Here is a 27,311-nt window from a genome sequence, read left to right as displayed (position 1 = left end):
ATTGACAGCAAATTATCTTTGACAGTGACAGCACATTTACAACCTCCAAAGCTACTATTTTAGCAGGTGTACAGATGTACTATATTAAAAGGACAGTAACACATAAGAAAAGTAGTCTGTATGTAGGTAAGGGTACTTTCTTTCAGTAGATGGATACTGGTAACAGAGGATGTTAGTGGTACGCAAGAAAAATATCACAAAGGTGAGCTGGGAACAGATAATAAAGAAGACTGCGACAGTCTGAGTATTCAAAGCAAACAAAAAAAAAAGATGCAGATGAGCTGTCTTCTAAAGTGTGCTTATTGATGTTTGGAGGACCACTTGTTCGGAGGGTCAGAGTACAGTGCCCGGATTCTGCAGCCTGGGAAGGGAAGTTGTTAGCATTTACTTTTGCCTGGTGTCACATCTTTAGAGATGCGAGTAGTTCATCAAGACTCAGAGCAATAGGAAGGCAGAAGGTTTGCTGTGCCCATAAGACAGATCAAACTACCACAAATAAAAATTTTCAAATAAATAATTCCAAAACTTTTTCTGAGGAAGTGGAAGGAAAACACTGCAATGTGGTGGTTAGCTGTGTATGAGGAGAGCTGGAGCAGCAAGCAGGCAGGCACACATGTGTGCACGCGTGCACCCTGGCACACAAATAGGTGGAATTTGGAGGCCAAGATCCAGATCTGCCTTGAGGAAGCTGAACAAAAATAGTGTGGATGTTCACCATGAATCTTGTTACTTGATGTTTATTTTTAATGCTAAGATGCAACCACACGCTGCTCTAAGAGGATTGTTCTGTCCATTTCAGTGCCAGTCACAGTCTCCCAAATTAAGTCCCAGGCACTGTTACATCGCAGCTTAGTTCATCATGAGCCAGGGAGCTGTGTGACTCCCTCCAGGGGCTGAGAGCTGAGAAGTCACACTGGAGATCAACAGAGCTGAGCAAGCACTCCATGTGTCAGCAGAGGTTTCACCCAGCATACATCCTTGGCAATCATTTACAGGGTTAATGATCATCTAGGGAGGCAAAGATTACCATCAACTAAACCCTAAGAGCTGAGCAGAGCATTAGGAGTGATCGATTGCCCCCGACAAACTGTTTGCTCTGCTTAGGACTGCAGCTCACCAAAACGTTGTCCAGCAAACACTAGCAATAGTGGAAGTATTGCACAAGTGCCTAATTTTCCCTGCAGAGCGCTTCAAATCCCAGTCATCTGCAGGCATGACACATTCCTGCAGAGCATTAACATAATACAATTTATTCTATTAAACTCACAGCAAATTATTTACAGCTGTTAGCAAAGTAGTCGTATTGGCTTGGACAACCAGCTGGGAGAGATGAGTGAGTAACTTGTATCAGTTGCCCCACCTCTCCTTATTTTTGAGAAAAATAGGCAGCACTGCTGTATTATTGAAACACACATAGGCTTGTTGCTTATGCTGAGCGGACTAAAATCCAAAGGTCTTTGGCCAAAAGCAGCACTACTTCCTTTTAGCCACTAGAGCGCGCTGCTGCTCAACATTTGAATAAAGTTTGGGTCATGGGTGTCGCTCGGAGGAGGTGTCCTGGCGTTTTGTCGTGCGTAAGTAGCACGGAGATCCACGCATTCCCTAGGAATGATCTTTGTGATGCTGTCTCCGACTGTAATGCTCAAGATCTATTTCAGCAGGGCAGGAAACAGTTTTCAGGGAACAGAGAGAATTGTATTTAAGATGTCATACTGAGCATCCCCAGATTTGAAGCTGCCCCCAGATTAGTCATCACTCAAAACGGAGAGTGGAAACCAACCTTCCCGAAGCAGAACAGAACAAGTACAGAGATTATCCTATGGGTATCGTCCTTTCCCCTCTGGCCTAAACTTTTCCCTTAGGATGCAATTGCAGAACATCTCTGTTGACAACTGAAAATCCTGAGAATTAATACATAATGAGTGTGGGGCTTCATATAATGAGTAATGTACTAAGTAAAGCTAATGCAGGCAAAAATAAGAGGGCAGTGACTGCAACAGTCACTGGGATGCCTGATGGTCACAGAGCAAGGCTCAGTGATAAAACAGGGAAAAAAGATCCTTCTCTACAAGTCCTTTACCATGGAACTAGGTAGCAGAAAATACCCGTGGGTATTTTTTACCCACTGGCTGAGGCTGGATCCTTCCCACAGTAAGGAACAGTCCCTCCTCTTTGCTGCATCAAGAGTTTCTACAGGTAGAGTCGCATATGACAGTCAGTCATTTCAGATTTATACACGAAAATCAAGTGCTTAAGCATGGAGTTTGAGATATTTCTGTTGGTTACATCTAGTGTTACAAGAGGAGTCATTTGTGACTCTGCCAACACAAAAACCACAGAGCAGATATTGAAACCAGCTTGAATGCTAGAGTTGGATACAGATTTACAGCTCAGCTGAAGCTCATTACAGTGCTATTGATTTCACTAGAATTGTATCTGTGGGTTACAAAGTCAGACAGTCTTATTAATACATTAACATTTTTAATAAATGGTGAAATGGATCAAAACCTGGCTGACAGACTTTCAGTCTACCAGCAATGCAAGCATTTCTTTTTGGCAATGAAATGCCACTGAGCAGCAGCTCAGAAGTGCTAAGCATGAAGCCTTACGTTTTATTATCCCTATTCTTTCCCAGCAGGGACCAATTCCTGTCCGTGAAACTTTCGGAGGCTGGCCAGGTTTTGATGGTTAAGATGCTTTCAGATGCTGACCAGGGTAGCAAATAGTTTCCAGTTGATGTTCATCCTTGCTGGTTTAATTCAATAAGGCGACCAGCAAACACAGCTAATGTTCCTATAATACAAACTAGCATAAATATGCCAAGAAGAAGATGATCAACCACCATCGCAACAAACTTCCATTCTTCTGCAGCCTGGGAAAGAAACAAAGGAGATGGTAAAATCTTCAGATCCATGTTTGTTATGGGCATTCTTGTAATTTACTGTCTGGAGCAATAGAAAGGCTCTTCCTCAAGTTCCACTATTATTATGCAAAAAAATACGAATTTCCTTCTCAAAAGCAGGTCAGTGAGTGGTTCAGCGAGCCTGAGCAACCTAAAAATGCAAGTCTCAAGACTAAACTGCTTAGAAACCTGGCAATTTGGTGAACAATTTCATCCAAAAGAAATGCTGAAAAGCTTAATTTTTACGCAAATCCTTGCTTTTGAAAGAGAGTTTAAAACACTGAAAGTAGCACACTTAGTTTGACACAACTGGCTTTTGTTTTTCCATTGTTTTTTTATTCCTATGGGATATCTAAGCAATTTCCATTAATTTAGCTCTAGTCCCCGCTTTCCATGCCTAGTATACACTCTAAGGTCTGGGAAAACCTTCTTGGTAGCTCCCTCAGTCTTTTTTCCAGTTGTGGGACACCGTGAACCACTTGCTCTGCAACTGTCTTTTCACTGGATGCTTTCGGTGGGAACCCAGCACTGTAAAAGTGAGCAGAATGCAAGGTGCTAAGTGCAGCAGGGCTCAGGATTTCCACCCTGTAACTCTGCTGTCCAGGGTGACACGTACTGGCCCAAGGCACCCTCTACTTTTAGCCTTAGTTGCCCCACAAGCAAAGGCTGTTGTCATTTATCTAAAGGACACTAGTATCTGTACTGTTTTGAGGTGGCTCATAAGTGAACACAATGAAGCGGCAGCTTTCAGAAGCCACAGCCTTCAGTTTATTTGGGGAACGTGAATTTTGAACCCCGCTGGAAGTGATATCAACAGTGCCCAGATGACACAAGCGGCTGGGCTCCACTTCCGAAGGGAGGACTTGCCAGCAACCAGACACTCCTTGTAAGTCTAGGAGGAAGTGAAGCTCAGAGATGCTGAAGCCATGCCAGTCCTGCTGAGGGTAACGCTTTATCTGCAGAGAGGCATAGGAGTCACGGGGAACATGACACTACAGTCAGAGCCATTCCACATGCTCCAGGAATTTGGTCACAGGAACAAACACCGCGGTGTAAATCCTGCCCATGGGAAGGAGACACCTCCTTCTCAAGAGCATGGGCCAAATTATTGTCCCAGAGAACTCTCTCCCTGTCTTCAGGCTAGCCTGCAGCTCAACAGAAAAAGTCTCTGATCATTTAAAGGTGAAGTACCGACACTGATTCACCAGTGCAAAAGCTGTGTGAGCTGTGATAACTGAAATAAAAGAGGGGATTAATTGCACTGAATGTGCTAGAAGGAGGCAGAGCTAGGTTTTCCCGGGGAACACTGCCATATGGGACTCTACACGCATTTATCCTTCCTTTGGCTTGCAATGTGGAAAAAGTCAGTAATCAGAGCCGTGCATGACGCGTTTCACTTGCAGGGACTACTTGTAGCATTCAGGAATAAACCAAAACCTTATCAAAATTGGAATTATCGTTTGTAAGTCACATTTAACACTTCTCCAATAAAACTACTAGCCTTTTGGAATTCTCCTTGCTTCCCAGCTTTTCAAAAGTGATGAGAACTTGCTTGCTTGCAGGGGGGAGATGCCCAAGTGGGAGGCTGGAGGAATGTGTTTTGGAACTTGCTTACAGATCCTGAAACTGGTTTGCTACTCACAGACACTCCATCTCTATAGCTTTGCATACTACATTTAGAAAACCATAGCACTGACACTTCCCCCCCCCCCCCCCGCTTTTTGGGGGGCCAAGATCCAGTTGCCACCTATGACAATTATCTGTTGCTCCTTGTTGACTGCATCAAGGGGAGAAGACTGCTCCCTGCTAAGCAAGCTAAACGAGGGCTTGGAGTGGTTTAGTGAGGCAGGGGTATTTTGCAAAAAAAAAAAAAAAAGATGTAGCAATTTGAAAGCAAGCAGCAAATCATGCACAAAAAATGCCTTACATTACTGGCTTCTTGGTCCGATTTCATCGTTTCTGCAATGTATTTGATTCCCTCTATAGCATTTCTCACATCTGGATTTTTGGTAAGTGGGGAGTAGAAGTTGACAGGTACAGAACCTGGCTTCCCAGAAATTTCAGAAATATCAATATCTTCTGCAAAAATATTTTTGTCTTGTTTATCCCTGGATGGTCGTTTCATTGTAGAGAAAAACATGATGTTTGGGATTGTGTCAATAAAGATCTGAAAACAAAGAGGGAGAAGACAACAGTTGCTGGTCTGCAGGGCTGTGCTACAGATGCAGCTGTGTACGGAACAAAGGCAAGCCTCTCCGGTCCCAGGCTGCTTCCCGCTGGATCAGCTACAGATTCCCTCTCAGAGTATGTCACAGTCCATGCCTCAGGCACACTGGGGCTTTTGTGAGACTCGTGTCCTGGGGCAGATGGAGTCACCCACAGGCCTGTCACATGTTTTCTGCAACCCATTTCCCCCTGCCATATAGCCAACATCTACACTTGAAGGGGGGCGCGACGTCCCAGAGCATACCCCAGCTAGCGTGAGCTGATGGAGCTCTATCAGTGTAATTTGGAACATATTGCTTATGAATCTGGCTTGGGGAATGGACTACAAAGGATCTCTTTTGCCTACTTACATTTGACTTTACTATTACAAATGTTTGTTATACATGTGTATAAGGTTTACAGTATTTTCCTTTGGAATAACAGAGGTTTGCTGCCAGAGCAATTTTAGACACTGTTTGCCTGTTGAAATCTCCTTTCTGCAGGGATTGTTTGTGCTGCTGAGCGAATCTGATGTAAGCTGTAGCCTTAAAAGTATAATTAGAAATACACAGAACAATCTCCTATTCATGCCATGGTTTAATATGAACCCAGGCAGGCTTAAAAAAGGAAGAATAACTGAATGGATCCTCTTTGGTACCGTCTCCCTAGCAAGGAACTTTGACGACAGGCATCCTATTTTTTGTACATTTTGCGGTTACGGTTTAGACCAGGATCTAGCAAGGATCTCCCTGCTTCTGAATGTCTGCAGAACAACTATATTTCCTGGAAAAGTAGAGAGTTTGTATCTTTTGCTAATCTGCGTTTTGCAAAATGGGACGCTGAACACGGGTACCCCCAACGGCCTCGGTGCTCTGCACTCAGGCAGGCTGGTGAACTCGGCCACTGGCAGGCAGCAGTGCTCTGCAGTCGGGTGGAGAATTAGACCAGGAAATACGATCTGAGCTGAGCTGGACATTTTCTTCTCCCTGTACCTTGAGCTGCCCGTGTTTTGCCTCATCTGTCCCCTGCAAGACTCTACCCCAGTGGTCAATTTTGTGACTTAAAGGAGTGCTTTAGCAGTCTTGCTGACTTTATGCGCAGCTAAGTAGTAAACACTGGCTCTTGCGGCTAGAGAGATTTAACATGATGCATTTACTTCCTCTATTCCTGTTGACTTTTATTAGAAAACCTGTCAATAAAATATGGAGTACTCAGTGAAAACCAGGAAACATGCAAAGCCATAGAGCTTACCTTCCTGACCCAGGGCGGCATGGTGTGAGTGCTTGGGGAGCGGTGGTGGGTGTTGATGACGATGACCGTGATGATGATTGAAGCAATGACAAACACCATTGTAAACAACATGTATTTGCCTATCAGAGGCACTGCACTGGAGGTGGAGGGAATCAGCTCCACAATGACCAGAAGGAACACAGTCAAAGACAGCAGGACAGAGATGCTGAGTGTCATTTTCTCACCTGTCATGCAAAAAAAAACCAACCACCAAACCAAACTAAAACTGAACAAAAAAATCATCGTTGCTCTTATCATTCAGTACAGAGCATATTTATTTGAGAAGATAGGATGTGGACAATGACTATACACATAAACATGTGTGTGTGCATCTGGAGTGCTGTCATCTCTCCCTGCATTCATAGCAGTAACTAGGCTGGCCAAACCTGAGCACCTAACATAGCATCAGCTCCAGCATTAAGGTGGGAATCACCAGATGTGACTGGGCTGAGGTACGGGTGATGGATACGGAAAGCTCCCTTGCCAGGAGCACTGTATCGGCTGTGCATTTTGAATGATGAAGTACGGGCACCTGATTAATGATTGCTCCACAGGCTCCTGAGGGTTTGCTCGCCTTACTTTCTGGCCGGCTCATGCTGGGCTGAGTGGGCAGACAGAAATCACATCTGACACCAGAGGTCAGCCGCTATTTGAGATTTTCTGTATGTAGGATGTCAAAAATGAATGATAAACCATGATTCACACATCTTTTTTCTACCCAGTTCAAATTTATAGAAAGTTTTCCATTGAAAAAAACAAATACAACATAGAAGGGACTTCATGAAACGAAGCAGTAAAAGAAGCTGACACAGGGTGAAATGAATGAAGCAGGAGAAATGGTTGCAAGGAGCAAGAGCTGCTCAGCAGGGACAAAGGAGGCCAGAGTAGGCCAGGATTACTCTTCGTGTCACACAATGTAATTAATGTGCATTAACAGATAAAAAGCTCTCTGCTCGAACACAGGGCAGAAGGGCCTCAGTCACCCCTGTGTGCTCACTTACTACGTGTTGTACTAACACACTAACTACCTATGGCAAAACTTAAAAATCAGCCAGCTAAATCTTTGTTTTGAAGAAGTTAACTGGATAGTTGATCAGTGATTTCTGTGGCAAATCAGCCCAATTTATTTATACCAATAGTTCCAGCTTTCAGCGCTTTCCCTTTATTTGTGGAATTTTTTGAGCCATTATTTTGAGCTGAAATGTCCAGTTTTAGTAAGCGCTGCCCTTCAGGTTGGCTGGTGGTTTCAAATACTGAGAATTTCTCAGAAACTTGTTAAGAAGCAATTTCTATGGCAGTAGAATGAATAAATTTACATACCTGAATCTGTGGGTAGGTAAAAAACTAACCCAGTTAAAAAGGAGAAGAGCAGGCAGGGAATGATGACATTCACGATGAAGTAGAGAGGCAGGCGCTGCATGAGGAAGTGGTAGGTGATATCCAGGTATGGGGTGTCAGGGCAGCAGGCGTAGTAGACCCAGTGCTTCCAGCCGCGGTAGTCCTTCATCACCCACTCCCCACTCTCCATGAAGTTACTCAGATCTGGCCGATCACTCTCCTGACAGCAAAAAAAATGCGACTTCTTAATTTGAGATGTTCTGAACAACTTCAAAACTTGGCAGTCGCTCGGGAACAGGATTCAAAATAACTTAGGCACTTCATGTATTTTTGTGAGCAAACCACTCTTGTTTATGTTATTTTGCCTTAGAATCTCATCCTCTACATGGCATTCAACTAAACATTTTTTTTATACTATCAGTCAGGGATAGTCAAATAAAGAGGAAGACTGACTAAATATTTACAGACAAAAGACATACCTGAGGGGACAGGGAAAGAGTCCTTGGAAACAGAAAGTCATGAGCAGAGAAAAAGTACACACACACATACGAAAAAAAAAAAAAAAAAAAGCAAACAAAAAAACCCCAGCCGAAAGCAGAACAGGCAGCACCATAAGGAGTGATGTGAAGCTGTCAGGGGATAGGCAGGTAGGAGGCTGCTAGGGCACAGCAATTACACGTATGTAGAATTTTAGAAGCCAAACCAGGAAATTTTGTGCTAGATCTACCAATAAGGCTTTTATACTTCACAGGTAGGGCCTGCTTGATTTTCAGTCACAACAAGGTTATATTCCACTCTAAATCCGAGATTTCCCTGAAAACATATCCAGGTCTTTACTGCTTTTCTCAATTACAAACTCTTTGCTTACCGGGTTAATAACAACCATTGTACCGTCATACGTCCAAGTTCCCAACTTCATACTGCAGTTCTGCTGGTCAAAGGGGAAGTGCGTGACTATAATTTCACAGTAACTTTTAAAAATAGCTGGTGGTGTCCAGGTGATCAGGCCCGTGTGCTCCAGAAGGACTTTGGTGTATTTAACAATGGCAAAATCACCATCTGCGCTGCAGAAGGAATGAGGACATTAACAGCAATATGGATTTCTCTGGCTGCGGATCAGCTGGTCCCCCCAGTGCCATCATACCTGCTCCTGGAGAAGCTTGCTCTGAGGCACGCTACCCACCAGCATGGTGCCCAGGGCAGAGCCATCCCCCCCTCCCCAGGCAACCGGCACCCCTTACTTGTTGTAAAGAACAAGGTCTGGCCGCCAGATATCATCTGAGGGAATGCGGATTTTTTTCACGCCACCATAGTCATCTGGATTCCACTTGAGGTTGACGTCTGTCCATTGCTAAAGAGGGAGGATTTCAGCCACTGAGAGCCTCTTCCCGTGTTTCTGGGGGTAGTTTTGGTACTTCCTAGAAACATGCACCTCCCTTGCTTTGGGACATACAGGTAAGCATAAACATACACTAGTGGGACCCCCAGCCAATTTTTTTTACATTGACCTAAACTTTGGTTTAAGAAGATTGTTTTAAAAAAAAAAAGAAATACATATAGAAAATAAGTATACCAGAAGTCTACTATCTGAAATACAATGCATAATGCTTTTTCTAAGACTCTTAGAGTTTAGCGCATTTTGTTCTTGAGACTCCAAAAAGAAGAAAGGCTCTGCTAGCTGATCTGCCTGTCCAAGCTGCCCCTGAAAGTATGACAGAGTAATTAATTCCTGTGTCCAATGCATTTATTTGACTTGGATGAAACGGTTGGCAATATTTAGAATTACCTGTTTGAGGCGTACGTTGGTTGTCACAATCTGATTTACTTCATCCTTTAAAAAAAAAGAAAAAAGAAAAGGCAGTAGCAGTAAAAATCAGGATTAAAGGAAAAAAAATCCTTTCCTTAGAAAAGTGACACCATTTGACATTATCACGTGAGTCAGAGGTTCAACATGTACCACATGTTCATACCGTACCACACTAATAAGCTGAATGAGCTGCAGCCCGACAGTGACGACGACAGCGTCACGATGGTCCTCCACTGGGCGCACCACCTTGTTGTAGTCCCTGAACAAGTCCTCGACGAGGCGAGTCTCGTGTTCATAGCACAGGGCCAGCCCAGCTGTAGAACAGCAGGGTGGGATCAGTGAGACGGGACAGGGAACAGGCTACAGCACCCTCAGCCCGCGGTGGGCCTGAGGGAGATACTGTCAACAGCAGCTGCTGGTGGTGGGCTGACGCAGAGTCCTCTGTGACTCCTCATTTCAGGCGTGCACCCTGTGCATTGCAAACACTGTCAGCAGGGATAACTACCTATCTGATCTGGAGGTCAGCTTAGGAGTAAGGCAAAACAGCCTCCAACCAGGAGATGAATGAAAAAAAATCACCATGATTGTGGACATCAGTCTGAGCATTAAGAATCTCCTCCAGGCTTTCCTGACCCGCGACTGTGCTTACATGCAATACTTGTGGACAGTTAAGCGCAGAGAATACCCATAATCAGGGATTTCAAATGTCTTCTCCACCTTCAGTTCCATGGACTTGCCTGTAACAGCAACATTAAAGGACAGGGCGAGGCACAACCGTCACTCAGGTGAAGGCACTGTCCAGACTCCTTGCATCTCAAGTCTAAGCAGAGCAAGAGCTCCTCTCCACAACGAGAGTTTCTCAGGTTGTGCTTGTGATGAGAGAGAAAGAAACCATTCACAATGTGGTCTGTCGGGGCGTAACCCCAGCCAGCAACACAGCCACTTGCTCGCTCACCCTGCCAGTGGGATGGGGAGGAGAATCGAAAAAGGTAAAACCCATGGGTTGAGACAAGAACAGTTTAATAATTGAAGTAAAATATAGTCCTACTACTATTACTACTGATAATAAATGTAATGAAAAGTGAGACAGCAAAAAGAGAAAGAGAAATAAAACTCAAGGAAAAAAACCTAAAAGAAGTGGTGTACCACACTGTTGCTCACCACCTGCTGACTGATGCCCAGCCAGTACCCGAGCAGTGATCTACCCCACCCTGGCCAACTGCTCCCCCACCCCCCATTTATATACTCAGCATGACGTCCCATGGTATGGAATATCCCTTTGGCCGGTTCAGGTCAGCTGTCCTGGTTGTGTGTGTCGTTGTCGTCGTCCGTCCCCCCCCCCCCGCCCCCCCCCAATTTCTTGTGCCCCTCCAGCCCTCTCGCTGGCAGGCCCTGAGAAACTGAAAAGTGCTTTGACTTGGTATGAACATCACTTAGCAACAACTAAAACATCAGCGTGTTATCAACATTATTTCCATACTAAATCCAAACCACAGCACTGCACTTGCTACTAGGAAGAAAATTAACTCTATCCCAGCTGAAACCAGGACAGGTCTCCTATTTCCCTCTCCTCAGGGAAGGTCGGAGAGCTCTGCCCACAGGCCGCTCAGGGTGACACACCAGTGGTCTGCAGAAGAGCCCCTGTAAGAACATCACGAGTGAAAATGGCAGGTGGCAGCTTTGTTTCGGTGCAGCTTTAGCAGCATGTATGTGTGGCATTGTGCTCCCAAGGGGCGAGGGCTCAGATTCCCATCTCACAGAAAAAACACGTTTCCAGATAGCCTGTTGCAGAATAAGCAGGCACATGTGTGCTCAGACTGTAGCCGCTTCACTGTTACAGGGGAGTAAAGCAAATGGAAGGGGGACTTGCGGATGTTTTTGTACATACCCCCCCTTAAAGGTAGTGAAAGGGAACAGAACAGCTGAGCCTCGCTGCAAGCATTTTTGGCAGATCCCATCCTTGCCTTCCCCTCTCTCAATTTGGACCCTGGGCCATTGAAGTCAACAAGAGTTTTGCTGCCGACTCCAACCTAAGCCAGCATTTCCCCTTGTTTCCTAATTGACTTTTCATCAGCTCCTTTTATATAGTTAAGCTTCTTGAGTTGCCAAGGGTTCTGTCTTGGCCTTCTCCTGCCATGAGATGACACTGAAAGACTGGGTTGCCATTGAGGAAAGCTGCCACAGGCAAGCACTACTTACTGCCCCTGCCAGGAGGCTGGGCTGTGGTGGGCAGGAGTTGTCTTTCAATTTTTAGGTTATGATCACAGCATCATGTCTAAGTCAAGCTCTTTGCCATGCTTTATTAATGCAATTAAAATCTTTCACATTGCTGCCTTCTGGAGTGGCTTGGTAGGAATTTAGTATACTGCTTGAATTTTGTGGAAAGTTTTTAGGATCACAGAATACTTATTCTTTTAAGAGACACTTTAAAAAAAAATTATCCTGGTACAACACATACAGTTGCAAATCAATTCTGCTTCCCTGTCAGTAGTACTACAACCTAATGACATTTCTGGTAATGAATTTTGACATTTCAAGTCATCTTCACTAGATTCTTCCGCACATTCTGAAATACATGTAGCACTAGAGTAAATGGGGCCATAGCAAAACAATGACACAAAGAAAAAACATTTAAACACAAAACCTTCTCACTTCAGAGTATCTGGTGTCTGAAAATACAAACATCTGAGCTGTTACCAACACACTCCAAAGCTCTCATTTAAATGATGTGTTCATAAAACCTTACCAGTAGGACAGGCTTCTCCCAGAACACACATTTGCACATACCAATGTACACGCAAAGCCCTGGTCCTGCACACTCAGGAAGGAGCCGAACCCCGTTCAAGGCAACAGCTGGAACACCTTTACCTGTGGAGACGAGGAGGAGTACGCAATGGACCTTCGCCATCCCGGCTCCCTCTTGCTGCAGTCATACAGACAGAGGCACACGCAAAGCGCCTTTAAGGTCTCTTCAGAGGAGGGCTGTCCTGCCTCCTGCCAGGGTGCTGGCACAATATAACCTCCGAGGTATTGGCTTACAGCACCTGTTTTTGGGAAGGACAGCTGAGGGCCGCCGCACCACCCGCTCGGAAAGAGGAGCACAATGTGTTTCACCAGTCAAGTATCTTCTGCAGTTTACAGAAGGTCATTTTTTCTAAGTGGCAATGTGATCTGTGACTTAATAAACAAATGAATATATAAATAAAGATAAGAAAGAATTATCTGTAGAGTAACAGAATATCTTGGTGATGTCTTAGAAAATTCCCGAGCTGGAGACCCAAAGCTGCACATCACCTTTTGCGATCACAGTAACTTACCAGATCTGGGATTTGGTTTCTCCAAGGGAAAACAGATTGCAGTCATTTATTTCTGATGCACCCTCATCAGCGTACAGGCTGTGTGCTGGGATGAGACCAGTTCCTCTGCTCCACAGAGAGATGACAAATCTTTGAAGAATTGAACAAATACATTCAAGAGACATCCATCTCCTTGAATCTACTGGGATTTTCAGAAGGTACTCTGTAGAGTCCCCCTCTTGAAAGCTGTTAACTAACCTAAGTAACCTGAAGTAAGAGGGCAAACCCTCCCATGGATACCTATAGACTTATTGAACTGTGAAAGGCAAATATGACTGGTTTCTATAGTAGGGCAGATCCAGTGGATTCCTTCAGGGCATGCTAGTGCTTGCTCATTATTGTCAGAAATCACCTGGAAGAGGGGTAAGAAGTGAGGTATCTGGTAATAGGTCAGCTCTTCAGGCTAGAAGAATTATATATATATATACATATATATATATATATATATATAATATATGTATGATGACCGCCTCTGAGCTTACCAGTATCACTCAGGAACAAAATCTTGAGATAGTTCCATGAAGTGCTTCACAGCATAAGAAAAGCAAGTCCATCAGTTCCTAGGGAAGGAGATGAAGTAAACAGGAAAGATGCCACTATAAACCCACGGTGCCCTGAGTGCTCTTTGCAGTTCTGGTACTCTGGTTTCATAAGGAGACTTGGAAAAGGCCCAGGAGAAAGAGAACAATGACATCCACGGTACAAACTGGCTTCCATACCTGGAACAGATAGATAGTACGAACCCTCAGTCTAGAAGAGAAGCCAGAGAGAGAAAGAGCTTTGGTAGGGTCTGTAAAATCCAAATGGTCTGCAGAAGGTAGATTTGGATTCACTCTCTGTCCCAGTGCAATAAAGGAGAGAGCACTGAGGGAAATCTACAGTTGGCAACCTTAACCAAGACACTCCTTCCCACAGTATGGCTGCAGTGGAACTCAGTGCCATGGGACTGTCTGGTTGCTAGAAGTTTATGTGTATTCAGAAAAAAATAGTTTGATAAATTAATTTTATGCTGTTAAATACATTTAAAAAAAAAACAAACCAAGAAGTCTGTCATAGAAGTCCCAGAGTCACAAGTCACAGGAGGCTGGGCAGTGTCCTGGGGAAATATTGCCTAATGCTTGAGCTGTTCTTGCGCTTTTCCCTAGGCACCTGCTGTGTAGAGACAGGACATTGCGTTAGGTGCCACAACCATTCTCACACGCTGTTCCAAATTTCCTTTTCCAGAAAACATTCCCCACAAAAATCTTTCTCAGCTTTGCCTCTGGGTGACACAAGATGTGCTTTCAGTTTCTTCTGGATACCCTTTGTGCTGTCTGCCAGCTGGTTTGGTGTTTCATGCTGGATGCCTTTACTATTATTTTAATTTATTTTTTTATTAAATGACTCCCCCTCACCCACCCCCCTCCACTAACTCAGCATTCAGGCTCTGCATTTACATTTATCCTCCAGTAAAAACCGTCCACCTACATAGTCCTGGCCTTGTTCCTGACCTGTGCCTGGGCCAGCAGCTCCCATTGTCACAGCTATCTTATTTCAAACAGGCGGCTGGCTGCTTCCAACCTTCATCCCCGGCTGGGCAGCTGCTGTCACCAGCAGAGATACAATTGCACGGAGGCACTGCAGGAATGCTGGCGATGCCCCTCCGGATCCTCTCGGGGTCTCTCAAAGCATTCCTGCCTACCCAAGGCAGGGCTGCCAGGTCTGCTCCAAAACAGATGGAGGAGAGTGTTACCATGCTTTTTGGCAGATTATAGTTTTTGGCTAACGTAAATTTCTGTTCCTCCCCCCCCCCAAAAAAAAAAGGTGTAGCTGCTTGGAATTGGCAGTATGCAGACTCTGTAGGAGCCCCAGCAAGCATGCAGCCTCAGAAACACGTTCCTCCTCCTGCAGCTGAGCTGACCGGAGAACAGCCCCCCGGAGCGGGAGCAGCCCCCCGCGCCGGCTGGAAGCCAGAGCCCACGCCGGAGGAGGCCGCGGCAGGTATTTGGAGAAGGCCTTTGGGAACTGACGGCCTGGCTGCAAGGAATGTTCGCTGGCAGAGACACAAGACTGTTTCCCTTCCCCAAAAATCAAGGCAACCTGAGCTCCTGCGGTTAAAAATGGACAGAGAAGTGAATGCTGCTTGTTGTTAGCAGGGGAACGTGACCTGTCGTGACCGAGGTGAAAAAGCAAGCGGAGGGGACGAGCTATAGCGAGTGCCTGAATTTGATCCCTTGCTAAGAAGGGTTAGCTGTTTTTTTTTTTTTGACAAATTTTTTATTCCCACACAGAAAAACCCTTGTCATGTCTTTCTCAACTACAAGCTTTCTGGCTTGGTCTGTGAGGCCCCTCCCAGACCTCAGACAAACCCCCTGCCCACTGTGCTCATGGCAGACCAGTCTCATTCATATCGATTGGGAAGAAGCAGAACTCACTGCCTGCTGAATTTCAGGCATCGTTCCTTCCATTCACACACGTACTGGGAACGAGCGCTGCGTGGGCTTCTGCCTGCTCCAGCCTGAAAGGAGTCAGCCGTGAACAAGTACTGCTGCAGGTAAGTCTCTTTGGCAGGGTGATATCATACAGACACGTTACAAGCGAGCAGAATACCTAATGCTTTTGGCAGAGTAAGGAATACTAGATTTGCACCGAAATCTTTGTCGCAGAGTTGCATGCATCGATGCCAATGCTTGACTCCAAAAAGGGGGAGGCTCCAGCGGCTGCAGGGCCTGCAGGGGGGAAGCAGAAGGGAAATAAAAAAAAAAAAAAAAAAAAAAAAAAAGAGGGGAAAGGAAGATTTTTCGTCGGTGAAATTAAGGGCTTAAAAGCTGAAAAGCGGTATCAGCTTTCACGTGGGGTTTTCAGCGGGCGGCTGGCGGCGCGTTGTGGCCGGCCGGCCGACGGGAAGCGCGGGGGCCAGCGCAGCTCCACTCGCCGCCACCAGGTGGCGCCCGGCGGCCACCGGCGCCAGGGCGGAACGGGGCAGTCGGTGCTCCCGAGCACTCCGGGAACCGGCGGCAGCCTTGAGGGGCGAACGGGCTGCGCCTGCCCTGCGTATTCCGGTGCTCGACGGAACGTGCTGAACACCGACACACACGCCAGCGCGCACTGGCAGGTGGGGTTTAATTCCACAAACGAAGAAATTCAGAGCTGCGGTGTTCCACGCCGAGACACACCTCAGCCATCCTGCAGATGTGTTTTATCCCCATGGATGTTTGTAGCAGATTTATTTGCTGCATATCTTTCCTTTGGTTTCTGTTACACAGGCCAAAGGAATTAAAAATGACAAAACCTCATTCAAAAGCGGTGAGCTTAACCTCTGCGGTTACAGAGCTCACACCGCGGCATAGAGGTGGTGCACATTTATCTAACCAGGAGGATGCTTCCGAAAAAAAGGACCTGAGTCTGGAAAGGAAGAGAAGGGCAATGAAAAAGGCCCACAGTCAAATAGAGAAACCACAAGCCAAAATACACAGATCAGTGGCACAAGCTATTGCAGGTGAGGGAAAACATGGCTCCTCTTTAAACCAGCATCAGCCCCCACAGCCACGCTGCTCAGACGAAAATAACACTGGCAAGGGAGACTCATTTACCCAGCTCGAGCAAGGCAGGCACAGCAGTGAGAACAGGGACTGTCAGTAACTGCAGACACAGTCGGGTGCAATGACAGGCACAAGCTGACTGGTTGCAAAGTGTCAGAGGAACTGGTAAGAAAGCTGCAGCTTCACATTGCCTTTCTGTTACAGAAACTCTGGGAAACCGGTCCTGGAGCTGGACAAAGCTGCTAAATAAAGCAGTGGTAAATCCCAGCTATCATCCCTGACAGGGTTGCTCCTAGGGCTCCTATCTGGGTGCTTCGGCGTAGCTCTGGGACCTGGGTGAGTCATGCTGGAGAGCCAAACAAGACAACGAGAGGACAAGTCCATTAGATGTGAGGTTTGCTCTGCCCTGCTCCTGTGGGCTGCTCAGTCAGCACAGCATTTGCGTGAGCCGTGCTAGAGTGGCGAGGACAGCAAAGGAACAGCTCTGCTCATCCACCCTCTCACAAAGACTTCCTTGCACAGCAGGACTCCTCAGATACTCTGCATCTGTGGTCAGGAAAATCTCACTCATACCCCACAGAAAAACACAAAGCACAAAAGTCTGGCAGCTGACAGTAAAACTGGGCAGGGAGGGCAGCCCAGGTGTCAAAGCCACAGCCTGACAGTGGAGAGACATCCAAGGCAAAGTTTAAACAAGCATTGGGCACCTGAATGCTCTCCTGGAATTGTGTGTCTCTGGAAATGGCATTATACCACCATATTATATTTTGGGTACATATTCTAATGCCGATTTGCTTTTGTAAGTATATAGCCAAGTTACTATCAGTGCAGAAAGTAGAGCCTGGCATTGCCTGACTTCTGGAAATGCACGCGTATTGTATCATAGCCCTACTCCATTTCATACAGTGGCTTTCATGAGTAGGACCACAGACAGCATTTAGCCTGAAGCTTATCTCTGGAAGTTCACATTTACATGTTTAGATATACATATCAGTTTTTAAATGCAGATGGTTCTCCATTGGAGTAACTGCAGTGCAGACTATTCAAATTCAGCTTTACAGAAAAGCAAGCTGCTTGTTCAGCTTCTATGAGGTCTGACACATTTTGGCCAGTATTCTGTAATTCAAAGGTTTCCTGAAGACATTTTGAGGGGAGCTCTACTACATAGCCAGTTGAAAGAAGAACTGGCAATGTGGGAAGTATGTTTTATTGCCTAAAAGCTGCTGCATTGGTTAGCTGCTTCTCTTATCCAGTTCACAGCAGAGGAAAAAAAGATAAAAATCACATTTTAGCTCTTAACTGACACAGGCTCTTCTCCAATTGCTGTCCCATAAGGATACAATTGACTACAACCTTTTTGCAATGTCATCACTCCCAAATACAAAAGCAATTAACTCCTGGAACATCACGGCACATTCCCCATGTAGTCCCGGCTACAGGATGAGAGCACAAGCATCCATACAGATGTCATCTGCTTCCCCTGGAGCACCCACATCGCGGTGAGGCAGGTGCGCCAAAGCATCCCACATCACACCTGTGGCAAGTGCAGTTGCAATAAACTTTTGTGATCCTGAGAATACCTCCATAACCCTGTGAGAGCCCCGGGATGCCTAGCTTTGAGATGCAGATTCTTTCATCGCTGGTATTAACTGGATAAACACGCAGAAACAAGTTTATTTTGTTTTTAATTCTCCAAGTAGGCTGGGTGGCAGAGCACTCTCTCCCTTCGCACACAGTGCTTCCCCTCCCTAAGCCCTTGCTGAACCCAGAAACACCTAACAGATCTCTGCAAAATATCCCTCTCACCTAGCGCGGCAGTGGTTGCCTTTAAAAAGTCAACATTTACCCCACTGTGCTATCTGAGCCATCGCAGCGTTTTAAAGCAGGAAACGCCATCCTCTACCCGTGCTGTCCATTAGCTCCCAGGGACGGGTTTCTGCTCCTGCACATGACACACTTGGATTTGTTGATGTGTGCTTTACCTGGGACTGACCTCATGCCAAAATACACATTTTTATTGCTTGCATTGGGATCTTTGCCAGCACACACACAACATTTTGTTGGTAATTAGTGGAAAATACCGACTTCTGTCATTCCTGGTGTGTAGCTGTCACCTGTCACACAACATTTATTTTGCCTCCTTGGCAGGCTGCAAGATTTTTCCACATTCCTCTTGCTCTGGACAACAGGGAACTTACAAGCTTCTGTTTATAACCGATAAAACAGAAAAACAAGAACTTGCCCTCAAGAAACACCTTCAAAGTGCTAACTGAAGTATTTAACCCCCACTTTTGGGGTACATTTTTCAGTGCGTGGTGGCTCTGGGTTCCCGCAGGAGGGCTGGGGGTCGCAGCAGCAAGGCATGTTTGGGTGGGCCTACACGCCGGCCAGAAGTCAGGAGGGGTTTCCCACTCCTCCGACAGCCCACGCCAGCTTCGTACTCGGGGTTGCACATGAAGCCAAATTCCAGATTTCCCTACTCACCAATATCTGGGATTTGACAGGAGTTGAAAACACCAGACTCAAGGCAGTTGGGGGAGTATCTTGGTAAACACACAGCACAGCAAGGGGAGCAATGTAAGCATAACACAAGCAGTGCAGGAGCAAAAGCATACCAGTAACAGCCGTGTACCAGAAATGGCATTGAAACAGAAGGCAGAGCTCCAGCTTAATGATTAAGAAAGGCTAGTTCTCCGATTAGCCTAATTTTGAAATTCATCCTCCTAGCACACAAAGGCCCATCTACACTAACCTGTCACACAGCCCTTGAGCCTGCATTGTGCTTTCAAGCAAACAGTCTGCGTTCACCTGTAAAATCTCACCGTGGGCTGAAGCGCAGCATGGCGAGTGGCTCTGTGGTGCTAGCAGCCTTTTGTGTCCAGATGACATGTGTCATTCCGTACAGCATCCAGCCAATCCATACTGCCTTCATTAAGAAACAAGAGAATACTCCATGTGACCATTTTCCTTGGTCAGTTTTCCTGGCTACTTTAGCTAATCAATTCTGAAAACGTTAAGATATTTTTCCTTCATTTTTCTGTGCCCCTGTGCACTTGCAGGTCACTGGTGAGGTACTGGAATGGGTGTTAGGAGTGGTGCTACACTGACTGTTGGCTCTCCAGGGAAGTTATCACAGCAGCAAGAGCCTCATTTCTCTGACTGCTTCTGGTGTACTCCCATTCAGTGTAATGAGGAAAAAAAAGAAAAAATAAATAAAAATCAACATGTCACTTTTTGGTACACAGACCATTGATGCCATCCAGTGGAGATCAGCTGAAAGATGATAACATTTGCACTCCTAGGTTCTTAAAATCTCTGATATAAGCAGACTAAAAAGAACCAAAGAAATGAAGAAGGAGGTCTGGGCCACTTAATTCTTTTTATGATGCAGAGGACACAATTTTCGTGTGCACTGCAAACATCCACCAGCAGACAGATTAGCTACCTTCCATCCCATCACAAACTTAACGTACCTGCAAGAAGTGGGCAATAGGGTGGGATGCCCCGCTGAACCACGCTGGCCTCTTTCAGGCCATTAAGGGAGAAGGCAACGAAGATGCCAGTACACCCACGGCGCTTCTGATCCCCACCTACCAGCAGTGACGGTCACTTGGGCAGCTCTCAGCCAGCGCTGTCGGGTGAAGCAAAGTGTTTGGTTCCCTCCACCTTTGGGAGCACGTTTGCCTCTTCAGCTGTGGAACTGAAAGGAGACTGACTGGAGCCCAGAGAAGCGTTGCGGGGGTGGGATGTTGGTAGGTCAAAGCTCACCGTTTAACTTACTCATAACAGGAGAGCTGGGTGTAGGTGCACTGGCAGATGAGTTTTCTGTTCTTATCCGACACTATTAGCGAACTGACATGACAGCTTAGGAGTGAGGCTAACCCTGATGCCAGAGCTGCAGGTGGAAGAGGAAACATTAGTGGGGGTTTTCCTCCCACCAGCGCAAGAGAAGGAGAATGTCAGATCCCTCCTAACGCTGGGAGAGATTTCCAGCCCAAGGATGGATGCAGACCATGGAACAAGCCACGCTTCCCAGGCAGTACCTCCAGCTCCTTCTTTAGTCTCCTGCACTGCCAATATCCTCACCAGGCAATGCCAAGTCGCTGCTTTGCTGTAACTTCAGACCAGACGTTCCCGACTTATATGACAGAGAGAGAACTTCAAAGCCAGCCATGGGCAGACGACAACTCTTCCTCTAATGAGAGGGCATGAAGGAGCTGTAGAGACTCAGCATTGCACCATATTTGAAATGATTAAGAATGGTGAGCATCTGGGCTGCCACACAGGACTACTGTTTGGGTTTTTTTAACAAGATTGAAAACAAAACGTATCCACTGTATTGTAACGCAATTGGAAATGATGCCTTTTCTCTGAAGGGCAAGATAATGTGTGGGTTGGGGAACTACTTCCAGAATTTCAGTTTTCTGTGAGAATGTGATTTGGCAGTGCAACTCACCTAGGGAACAGCCTGCGACAGATGCTTCGACTCCTCCACATGTACTTGCTTATTGGCCTCTGCCTACTTTTATAAAGGTGCTCAGATGGGCTTTGAGCCTCTTTTTTGTGGGGTATCCTGTGCTGCATCACATTGGTGGTGTCTAACCCACTTTGCAGCAATCTCAGTGTACCTGAATTCCAGTAGTTTACTGGAAGATGTCATGTGAGAGTTATTACCTGGTGCAAACAACCTATGTCCAGCATCATGATGCTGGAGCACATGAAAGCAATTAAAAAATTAAAAAAGCAATTAAAGGAATCTCTCACCTCCCCCTTTTTGAGAACAGAGTAGGTGCTGGAGATGAGCAGTGAGCAACAGCATCGTGTTGTGCCAAGTGCTTCTTGGTTTAGTAAGTGATCTTTCAAATAAGCTTTAGAAAACATCACCTTATAAATATTAATCTACAAAATAAGTACTTTTAACACTTTAGACAATCCTATTTGTATAACTGACACAGTTAGTAATAAGGCATGAAAAAAAAAAAGAGGCAAAGAGAAAAATCTTAGCATTCAAACTCTAGGCTTTATAGCAAGAAACAAAAATTACAGGCAACGTAGTGCTTGAAAATGAATCCTGGTTGGCTGCCAAATGTATTTTTCAAAACAATGCCTAGTTGCCTCAGGAAATACATTAATCAAAGCCTCCCAGAGGCCTAAGAACTGTTTTCTCCAATCCACTGTGGCAAAACAGCGATAAAGACCTGAATAATACAAAGAGCTACATATGTCCTCAAGATGAAATATTTACATGAGAAATAGGAAAGGATACCTAACTAAAAGCCCTTTAAAAATTATCTCGGGCAGCTTATTGACATCACTCTCAGGAGAGATCAAATCAGAAAAAATGGTACTCTGACCATGAAACCAGCAACAGACTTTAGAGAAGTTCATGAATCATGCTGTCCAAACTGAGATACAGAAGGTGGCATCAAGAAGAGTACCTCTGTGGTGTGGCCCAGATCACACAGAGAGCGAATCAGGCCAGTGTAAAGAAATGATGAGTATATGCAACGGCTCTGGAGAACAGTACAACCTGAAATGCCCACGACCAGAGGCAGAGCGTGCTGAAGAACTGAAGAAGAGTTGGATCACTTGATGTAAGGCTTCCCCCTCTCGGCACATCAGCCCAGGGTGCTCAGACTCTGTTGCAGGCAGAGCTCACAGCGCTAACCAGCCCCGTGCTGCAGAGAGGGGACCTGGGGAGATGTGCTGGAGGTGCAGGAGCAAGCCCCACACTCCACTTCTCACGCCCTGCCCTCAGGCACACGTCCTCGTCCTCGTCTGCTGCCATTTACTGACACTCTTGCTAGCATGTGACCAAAACCAAAGGCACTCCTGCCTTACATGGGTTGCTCAGCAATCGCTTTACTCCACCACGCATTTCCTAAGCCTCCTTCTCCTGCATTACATAAGCTTCCCAGGGCTGATGTGCAGTTGCTAAGCAGTAATTTTGCATGACTAAAAAAGAAATCCGTGATTGCTAGGTTCACTAAATGTTTTTTTCCCCATATTGCAATGTAATTATAACAACGAAAACATTGCAGAACATTAATCAGCATGCAAAAATTAGGTCAGGAACAGAATGAGTATATCATAGATGCCTTTTAGAAGCCTTTACTTCTTCCTTTGCCATTGGAGGGGAAAGGGCAGGAAAAATTTGGTATTGCATAAAATCATAAATAACAGGGTTTTCCATCCTGTCAGCTAGTCTGGCATAAACGGAAGTTTGCCTTCTGAGACAAGCATGCAGCTTGCTTCCCTTACCCCAGAGCTCTCCAAAAACCTGTGTATGGCCTCAACAGGCAGCACTTTTCCCTCTGCCCTGCGCTCCAAAATGGGAACAGCGACACATCCCTCCGGCAGGGAGCTGGAGGCAGACGCGGCCCCCATCCAGGGAAGGAGCCCTGCCACCAGGCGAGGGACATGGGGAGCACGTGCTGCTCTCCCGAGGGGTGTCCCACGTGCCACGCGTAGCAAGTCCAACGCACCACACAGATGCCAGGCTGCTGCACATCACTGCGGGTCTCCCGGCAAGCGGGCCTGGACCAAGGGGCTCCTTGCCCAGCCTGTCTCCACCCAGGACATCTTTTGCACTGAGCTACAGAGGCTTGGCCTGGCTGATAAGAGGTCAGGTAACCCTGTGCTACACCACTGGGCTAATTCACTGCTGGGACATTCCTGAAATTGCTGCAAGATTTTTTTGCCTTTTTTCCTTTTCATCCTAAAGCTCCTAATTATGCCTCCAAGCACTGTCCTAAATAGTTTTTTTCCCCCCAAGAGCTGTGATATGTAATTTTTGCTAGACATAAAAATCTGACAGTTTTTCACTGCCTCCATAATTTTTACTAATCTTGCCTTCCTTTATCCTTGTTGAAGACCTCCTTTCCCTCACAATCTGTGCAAGTTCCTTGACTGCCACCAACTCATACTTCTTGCTAGTGCCTCTCATTTCTTTCTTAGAAGCCCGAGGAAGAAGTTTTCCTCAGTTTAAATCCTTTCTTCCCCTCTTTTTGACTGTGGCCAACTGCCTTTCAATAACACGTTGCCAGTGAGGCGGCTCCAGTGTCTGCAACCCCAGGCTGCAGCCACGTACCCCTCGGCACTGGAGACGGTAAGGTCAACTCCTGAGCTAGGGATAACATGCATTTTTCCTGGATATCAACTCCTTCAGAGATCAACTTAGTGATAGCTTTTACCTCTTACAGACCTAGGTTATTTATTGTATTGTAATTTAACTAATACAAATACTAAAAATACCAGTTTTCTGCATGTCATTAAAAAAATGAAGCTTAAATCATGTAATTAAATGCAAAGTATCTTCCTGGTCAGCAAAAAGAAGTATAAAATTCACCGCAAAGACAACATTTATTTCTACACTACCTGCTTTAATGGTTACCGCTCAGGAAAGATCAGTTTCATTAAGACAGTAGCAAAACCAAGACTAAAATGGAGACTTTGCCTAGACACTTAATGAAAAATCCCAATTAAATTGAAGAGATTTAAAAGAGTAGTCACTGGATACAGATTCCAGGGATTCAAAGTCAAGAGAGTACTTCACTGACCGCTGGGGCCCCCATCCCACCGACCTGTCCCTAACGCAACGTACAGCCTGTGTTGGAACCCCAGAGACACCTGCTCTGTGAGGGGCGGGGGGGCAGTTTGTGCCCCACAGGGTGAGCAGCGCGGTGACCAGACACTGTCAATCTTAATTGTTTGAATATTGCAATTATTTGGCATTAAACGTGTTCTGAAGCTTTATCATCACCTGGCATGCAGTTTCCTTCATATCTCATCAGAACGTGAGAATTGGGGGAAAGCAAGTGTGCTTGTGACGGCAGGGACTGCTGCCCGGCCGCTGAGCGCCACGAGTGGGTCAGACACACGCGTGTGGAACCTCGCCAGCACGGTTCAGAAAAAAACGCTCTCTCCTGACCATGGACACGATGACACAGAAGTGCTGCCACGCCAGGGAGCTGAGAACTGACTGCAGTGACAGGGCCCGAGCCAGGTGCCCTGGAAGGGAAGGCAGGAGTGATGGATGGCCTGGGGACTGGGATACACAGGGCCACTAGGGTCCGAGCGAGGACTGGGATACACAGGGCCATAAGGGTCTGAGGGGTGAAGAAATACATCACATGCTGTCAAGGCAGCGGGGGGAAGCATGGTATGTTTAGGAGAGGACTTGGAACAAGGCAGCAGTGAACATATGTGGCTGCTGGAGAGTGCAAGGCAGATGTGACTGGGAAGCATATGGGCCATTGCACTTGGGCTGGGGGCAGGGGGGCAAGGCTGTGGTCAGAGACATAATTTTCCAACTGTGTCGGTTCATTGGGATAAATGAAGTGATAATGTGCACTAATTAATACAGGAATTATAGCAGCAACCAACTTTTAGTGCTACAGAAGATTAAAAAAAACCCCAAACAAAACCTTAGATTCTTTCAAAACCTTCCCCCAGTTCTGCCCCTCCAGTAGCCCCCCAGCCGTGCTCCCCGAGTTACCAGCGTGCATCCCCAGTTTCACCCTTTTCTTCGTAGGATCCTTCACTCCCCCCTTCCAGGGGAGCTGTAGCAGAGCTGCCTTCTCCCCTCTCCTGGCCAGGCACGTAAGAGAAGGGGTGGGCACAGGGAGGAACCTTAACGCTGACAGGAAGGGAGCACAGCTGGCTCTGATTGCCAGGGGATTATTCCTCCTCCTCCGGATGGTGTTTGCAGGGCAGGCCCAAGTGCTTGCGCCACAGCTGAGTGCTTTAAGTGCAAAGTGAGTGTTCTGTGATGTATTTGCATTTGAAATTCAGTGGTGTATCCATCTGCTTTGGGCAGCTACAACTGCATAATGGTAAACTGCAATTCCAGTTTGTATATATATTGTATAACTATACATATATCTATAAAATAAGTAGATGGCTTGACGATAATTTTTTGCTTTGCTTTGCTTAAGAGCTTTAAAGCATTTTTGAGAAGCACCTAATGAAGAAAGACATTTTCAAACTAAAGACGAATTTGTGGGAACCTTAGTAAAGTGTCAGGTTCCAAAGTATTTAGATCAGAATGGCTGTGTCGAAACTGCTAAAGCTCTAACTCAATTTAAGTCAGAGGTTGTTCAGGGTTGAAGCATCAATGTAAAAAAATGAAACAAACAGTATTTTTGAAACATGTTTGTTAAGTAAAAATAAATAGCTTAACGTTAGAGTTCTAAAAGCAAAATTTAATAAATTAATGTATGCATGCCAGATAAAAATACAAAATTACAATCAAAATAGCAATAATAATAAAGGAACACTGTTCAGCATTGCAGATTTCACTGCAACCACCATAAACATCATGGAGAATTACTTAAAGTAACGTTTAAAGTACACATTTTGTTTCTGTTAAAAACAAATTACTATATGATGAAAAAACTGAAAGAAACCCAAGAAGAAATCGGCCCCAAAAGTGGCAGAGAATGATATGAAATGTCAGTAAACTGCCAGAGGCTCCATTTCACGTCAGCCTTCTTTTTAGTATCAGAAACCAATTACATAGAACATAAAAGCAAATTCACAACAGGTTTACACAGAGAAACATGCTGAATTACAATCACAAACTATCCAGAACAAAGATGCTGCACCAGTTCAGTTGTTTTCTTCATGGAATGAGTCTCACCAGAACAGGGAGAACAGGGAGCAAATCATGCAATAGCTTTAGGCTTTTTGTCTTTTATTTTAACATGATAAACACCCAGGATTACTAGTACTGGAAAGTATGTGTTAACCTTTTTCAACATCAGCTGAATGGCACTACAGAAATGACAAAGAGTTCCTTCATTTTTATCCTGAATACATCGAAAGCTCTAGCAAATATGGAATTCAGCAACAAGAACCATTAAATTACTTTAAAATATTCCTTCATCCATAGAACATGGTTGCTTCCTTTTTTATTACAAAACCCCCAAAATATTCAAAATAAAATGTCTTCATTTTTTATAAGCATCTCCACCACAAGTCTCTGATAACGGATGTCATTCAACGCAGCCATTGCATCCAGCTCTGGTGCTCTCATAAGAGTTGGTCCGAAAACTATGCCCAGATTCTCTGCACTCATCAGATTTTCCTTTTCATGGAGCGTTACTCTGTAAAAAAAGGACAGTGTTTTTCACATTCCTTCCAGGCCAAACCATGCCTGGATATGCTTGAAAACCAAGGAGACTGGAAATACTCGCCTCTTCCCAAAGCCTCAGAGAGGCTGCCATTTCCAGCAGGATACATACAGAAGCACTGGGTGAAATGCTCAGAAGTTAAGAGTGCAAATGCTGTGTGGGCTTAGAGTGACTCAAATACCTCTGTCCTACCACGCACACAGACCATGTTTACTTGCAGGAGGAATCGGTACTCTGGGGCGAGGGAGGGGGCTGGGGGGTGATTTCAGACAAATCAGAACAACTTTGCTTTTGCTCTTTACAGTGGCACCACACGGAAGCCGTCCCTCCGGGGGGCAGGCTGTGCTGGTTATTAGGTTAGCAGCTTTATGGTCACTAGAGACTTTCTACTGTGCCCACCCAGGTGGGATTCTGCCCAGGTCCCCCTGGTGGCATGGCTCCACGTGGACACACCGGTCCTCTCTTGTGACTAGATGGTGATGGGGGCGAAGCACAGCTCGTGTGGATTCCCTGCCTTTAGGCACTGTGGGCTAACAGTGCTAAGCTGCACACCTGGTTCCTCTCCGAGACAAATGATGCCCTGTGGCATGTATTAAGAAAACCTGAATCATCACTTTGGGGCAGCTTTGAAACCTCCAAGGTCTCACTGTAACCTCATTTGCACCAATAAGCAGGTCATTACACGTGTGCTCCGACAGACCCGCTTCCACCCTTCCCCTTCCCGGGGCCCTCAGCAGCTGAGCCCCCAGCCCAGGGCAG

General features: G+C 45.8%; 2 protein-coding genes across 4 annotated transcripts in view; both read right to left on the bottom strand.

Annotated features, from left to right (window-relative positions):
• Nucleotides 1-2,263: 2,263 nt before the first annotated feature.
• Nucleotides 2,264-13,061, bottom strand: CHRNA1 (cholinergic receptor nicotinic alpha 1 subunit). Its single transcript, XM_027810774.2, has 10 exons — nt 12,860-13,061; nt 12,411-12,586; nt 9,711-9,856; nt 9,522-9,566; nt 8,977-9,086; nt 8,604-8,799; nt 7,718-7,955; nt 6,359-6,582; nt 4,830-5,069; nt 2,264-2,872 (listed from the first exon to the last, which is right to left on the bottom strand). Exons 2-10 carry the CDS (start codon nt 12,448-12,450, stop codon nt 2,741-2,743), a joined length of 1,371 nt encoding a protein of 456 aa, XP_027666575.1. The 5' UTR covers nt 12,451-12,586; nt 12,860-13,061; the 3' UTR covers nt 2,264-2,740.
• A 12,540-nt stretch (nt 13,062-25,601) lies between these two features.
• The window catches only part of CHN1 (chimerin 1), a 103,759-nt gene continuing 102,049 nt past the window's right edge, over nt 25,602-27,311 (bottom strand). For all 3 annotated transcript variants that reach the window (XM_055718310.1, XM_055718312.1, XM_055718311.1), the window contains one exon: nt 25,602-26,525. In XM_055718310.1, coding sequence (XP_055574285.1) covers nt 26,354-26,525 — 172 coding nt within the window. In that variant the 3' untranslated portion in view covers nt 25,602-26,353. The remainder of the gene's footprint in view (nt 26,526-27,311) is intronic.

The sequence above is a fragment of the Falco cherrug genome, chromosome 8 (genome assembly GCF_023634085.1).
Source record: "Falco cherrug isolate bFalChe1 chromosome 8, bFalChe1.pri, whole genome shotgun sequence".
Classification (NCBI taxonomy): domain Eukaryota; kingdom Metazoa; phylum Chordata; class Aves; order Falconiformes; family Falconidae; genus Falco; species Falco cherrug.
The sequence above is the reverse complement of the archived record's forward strand: the minus strand, read 5'-3'. Positions and strand labels throughout refer to the sequence as shown.

Excerpts from the sequence above, each read along its gene's own strand:
- CHRNA1 (XM_027810774.2), bottom strand. The coding sequence starts at position 12,450 with ATGGCGAAGGTCCATTGCGTACTCCTCCTCGTCTCCACAG. Across the intron at positions 9,567-9,710 it reads TCATTCAGCTTATTAGTGTG|GATGAAGTAAATCAGATTGT; the intron begins GTACGGTATGAA and ends TTTTTTTTAAAG. Across the intron at positions 8,800-8,976 it reads GACCTTGTTCTTTACAACAA|CGCAGATGGTGATTTTGCCA; the intron begins GTAAGGGGTGCC and ends TTCCTTCTGCAG.